We start from the raw sequence: 4,485 nt of genomic DNA on the forward strand, positions 1-4,485 counted from the left end.
ATCCCATAAACCGGCCTTAACATATATATATTCTTAATATATATATATATATATATATATATATATATATATATATATATGTGTGTGTGTGTGTGTGTGTGTATATGCACAAGCAGAGACACACACACATATATATATATGTATATGTGTATATGTTCATATATGTATATATGTATGTGTGTATAATTTATGAATAAATTATTTCAAACTACTTTTAATTTGAAAGGTAAGAAAGGAAAAAAAAAATCATCTGCTATTTTTATTACCCCTCAATCGTGGGGTGGGTTTTGCATATAATTCCGAAGGATCAAAATGGGGCTGGGGATAGTTCTGATTTAAATTCATGTTACTACTGTATGGCCGTTGTGGGTATTGAACTCTCTGTGGATAAGCCCTGCTATGATTATGGATGGAAAGATCATCTCTGTAATAGCCATATCCAGGTTGGTTGTGCTGTGGCTGATATCTCAATACTTGTGGTGACACATCATAATCGGGTGGAATTTCATATTTTGGTTTTGGCATTGTGGGCAAAGGGTTTCTAATGGGAGCGGAGTGGTGTGATGATCCACTACGATCGGAAGATACGGTGCTGTTCAGAGATTCGTTATGTGAATAACGCTTATCAAATTGGAAAACAGTATTTTGCGCATTGAACGATGGCTGTCTTTTTGGTGATGTTGGAACCATTGGAGGTTGAGCACTTCTTATGTCACTATCACTTCCATATTTGGAACCGGTCCTTTGATATCTGTCCTTCAAACGAACTAATTCTGGTGAACGAGGACTTTTGCTTTCAGGAGAAATAGATGGACTGGCTGGAGATTTTCTTATAGGGTAGAGAGGATAAGGTGAGCGTGGGCCTTGGCCATTAGTGCCACTATCATCATCATCGTCATCGTCGTCGTCATCATCATCATCGTCATCATCATGAAAGTGAGATTTAAGTGCACCTATAACTCTTTCATTGCGGCACTTTCGTGTCCCCATTTTATCTATATGGCCTTGTTTCCGTCGAACGGTGTCGTAATCCTTTGCTGGAAGCAAGATCGGAGCAGTTTTTGTCCTAAACTTTAGTTTTAATTCATCAGTGATTGCTTGTACCTGTGGGTCCTCTTGAACAGCCGGCACATTCTCATCAGATGCTGCATTGCTGGAAGAGCCCCCACTAGAAACCCTTGCGATTAAAGGTGATTTGGGCTGTATGGGAGGAGAGTCCGCTACACTTTCTCCACGTAGAAAGTCTTCAATGTGTCTCACATGCGACAGATGGGCCTCCGTGGTGGTCATGAAGTGAATGTTCTGTACAAAATGTGAGGCAGTTGTCGGAGAATCAAAACGGTAAACGTGCACTTGAAGATAATGCGATTTCTGTGTATTCCTGTTGCGATAGATGCATGCAACTATATCTGAGTCTATGCATTCTAAGGCCACAAACATTATGTCTTCAAGCATAATGGGAAAAATTCTTGGATTCGATGGCTTCTTCTTTGAGTTATCAGTGATTGGTGATACCTCGAAGCCTTCACTGTTTATTTTCAATGTCAACTTTGGAGGATTTGAATGTTCTTTCAATCTCTTTTTGAGTTCGGTAATAGCTGGTGTTGTGTACTCAGAACCTTGGATTCCATTGCATGGTAACCAGCCAAGGAATTGAACATAAAACTGGCGACTGGGCAACTGTTCCCTTTTTTTCCGAAACATTCTTTGTCTTTTATTCTTCTTTCCTTCTTTTCCTCAAACTTCCACGTCTTCTTATCTCTCAGTTGAAGTCAGTTCTGCCAATGACAGGCACCAAGTGTGAAACCAAACTCAGTTGAAGATCTACAAGAAGAAGAGAAAACAGGAAATTGAAATATGTGAATATATGTAGATGTTATATATACATTATATATAATAATAATAATAATAATAATAATAATAATAATGCCAATATACATGCTTTTATTATTTTACTCTTTTATTTGGTTCAGTCATGCTGGAGCACCGCCTTTAGTTGAGCAAATCAATCCCAGGACTTATTGTTTGTAAGCCTAGTACTTATTCTATCGGTCACTTTTTGCCGAACCGCTAAGTTACGGGAATGTAACCACGCCAGCATCGGTTGTAAAGCGATGGTGGGAGGACAAACATACACACACACACATATATATATATTCGATGAGCTTCTTTCAGTTTCCGTTTACCAAACCCACTCAAAAGGTTTTAGTCGACCTGAGGCTATAGTAGAAGACACTTGCCCAAAGTGGCATGCAGTGGGACCGAACCCAGAACCATGTGGTTGGTAGGCAAGCTACCTACCACACAGTCACTCCTACACCTATATATATATATATAGACATACACACATATATATAAGTAACAAGAATGTCTAGGTATCAATGTGTTATGGCCGTTTCAAGCGGCTCCATTTAATCGATCAACGAAGACATTACATCAATTTGAATGAAACCAGTTTCTTTCAAATTAACGTAATGTTTTCATTGATTCATAAAATGGAGCTGATTGAAATGGCCATAACTACTTACTAATTGTTTGTAAGCCTAATACTTATTCTATCGGTCTGCTGCCCTAACCACTGGGCCATTGCGCCTCCACTCCAAACATTTAATCATATATAAATATTACCATGGTTCTTAAACATACGAAAATATACATACACAAAAACACAGAAGGGGAAAATATATATGCGAATGAAATACAAATATATAGAACAGCCTGTCAAAAAGGTAAATATAAACGATTAAAAATTCATAAAAATTCTAAAGCGTGTCATGCTACGAATAAACTAGGGATTCAGATAGAGAATATGTAAACGGAACCCTTTCCTCCTGAATTTTTTTTTTAACAGAATCCCGTTTTAGGCTATGGAGATTCCGATTCTGAAAAAAATTTTTCAAAAATCACTTCAAAATTTCAATTCCTCCCCCATTCCCCATTTCTTCATTTTTCACTTTTTCCGGACGTTTTTTTGGCGAAATACGTACAAAAAAATACGGAGATTATGATTCTGAAAAAAAAACAAAAAATGTCTGAAAAATTTAAATTTTTCAACTCCCCCCCACCCTCAAGCATGCTATTCACATGCTAGAAATAACAGCCAAAACTACGATAACATAATGAATGAAATGTGTAATCAATCTATTCGCCTTTCTGCAAAGATTTCTTTCAGAGTAATTTCCTGAAGTAATATGACAAAGTGAGATTAAAATGTTCCTTTAATTTATTATTTTGAAAGTTACAAAAAAAATAAGAGTTCCACAAAGTTCATTCAAACACACTGAAGGCTATTTCGGGGGATCATTACCACGGTTCAAATTGCATACAAAGTGCATCTCGGCATTTGTAGAACTCTTTTTGCTCCTGGACTCTAACCTACCATGGTTTTAAGAATTGAACTTTTTGGGGCATACCCTTGTGTGAGGTGAGTAAAAAACTTTTTGTAAATATTTTTAGTCGATTGATATTTTATTTTATCTTAGTTTATTTAGTCTTTTAGTTGCATGACACGCTTTAGAATTCTTAGGCTGTTCTATATATTTATATTTTATTTATTCGCATATATATCTTTACCTTCTGCATTTTTTTGGCGCCAATGTTTCTCTGTCGTCTGTTTCTTTAGAATGTTTTGAGACACTATCTTGTCACAAAAATGTCAAAAATTTACTAACTTAATCGATGTGTGACTAAAACTTCATTTAATATCATTTCATACTAATTTTATTATCAATCATATTAATTTTATTATCAATTATATTATCAATTATAATTGCAATCATGCTCTGAAAAGAAAACTTATTTATCTGTACGTTTTCATAAATGTTTCTCTTTTGCGACCAACGTTACAAATACACGCAAATTTCTTGGGAGCTGAACAATCTTTACAACTGGGTTCTATTAGACCATCCCTAACTCCTCTTCTACGCTTCAAGGAATGCCTTAATATTATTAAGTGTTTCATCCATTGGTGTCATGCTGACAACATATTAACGAAGGGAGACTTCAACCTTCATAACGTTAATTGATCCACAAACAGATTGAAACCAAGTCTTCTCATCTCAACCCCATTCAGATAGGGAAGCAAATTTAAGTGCAGAATACCCAGAAATAGAAGAGCGATTATTAAAAAAAATTAAAAGAACCAACAAGAAAATAAAGCATGATGGCCATCATTAACACTGCTGAACAAGGCGGCGAGCTGGCAGAAACGTTAGCAGTCTGGGCGAAATGCTTAGCGGTATTTCGTCTGTCTTTACGTTCTGAGTTCAAATTCCGCCGAGGTTGACTTTGCCTTTCATCCTTTCGGGGTTGATAAATTAAGTACCAGTTACGTACTGGGGTCGATCTAATCGACTGGCTCCTCTCCCAAAATTTCGGGCAGTGTGCCTAGAGGAGAAAGGATTAACACTGCTGAAGAAACTGTCCAACACTGGAGTCCGTGGAGAGATGCTGCAGTGGGTAGAGTGAGTGTTTTTCAGGACGAAC

At 36.8% G+C, this 4,485-nt stretch overlaps 1 protein-coding gene across 1 annotated transcript in view; it reads right to left on the bottom strand.

Moving 5' to 3' along the window:
* Positions 1 to 212: 212 nt before the first annotated feature.
* LOC106878860 (uncharacterized) overlaps positions 213 to 4,485 on the bottom strand; it is a 35,791-nt gene continuing 31,518 nt past the window's right edge. Inside the window, exon 2 of the mRNA XM_052976973.1 lies at positions 213 to 1,824. Within this exon, the coding sequence (XP_052832933.1) occupies positions 247 to 1,704 (1,458 nt within the window). The 5' untranslated portion in view covers positions 1,705 to 1,824 and the 3' untranslated portion in view covers positions 213 to 246. The remainder of the gene's footprint in view (positions 1,825 to 4,485) is intronic.

This window comes from Octopus bimaculoides, chromosome 26, assembly GCF_001194135.2.
Source record: "Octopus bimaculoides isolate UCB-OBI-ISO-001 chromosome 26, ASM119413v2, whole genome shotgun sequence".
NCBI lineage: Eukaryota > Metazoa > Mollusca > Cephalopoda > Octopoda > Octopodidae > Octopus > Octopus bimaculoides.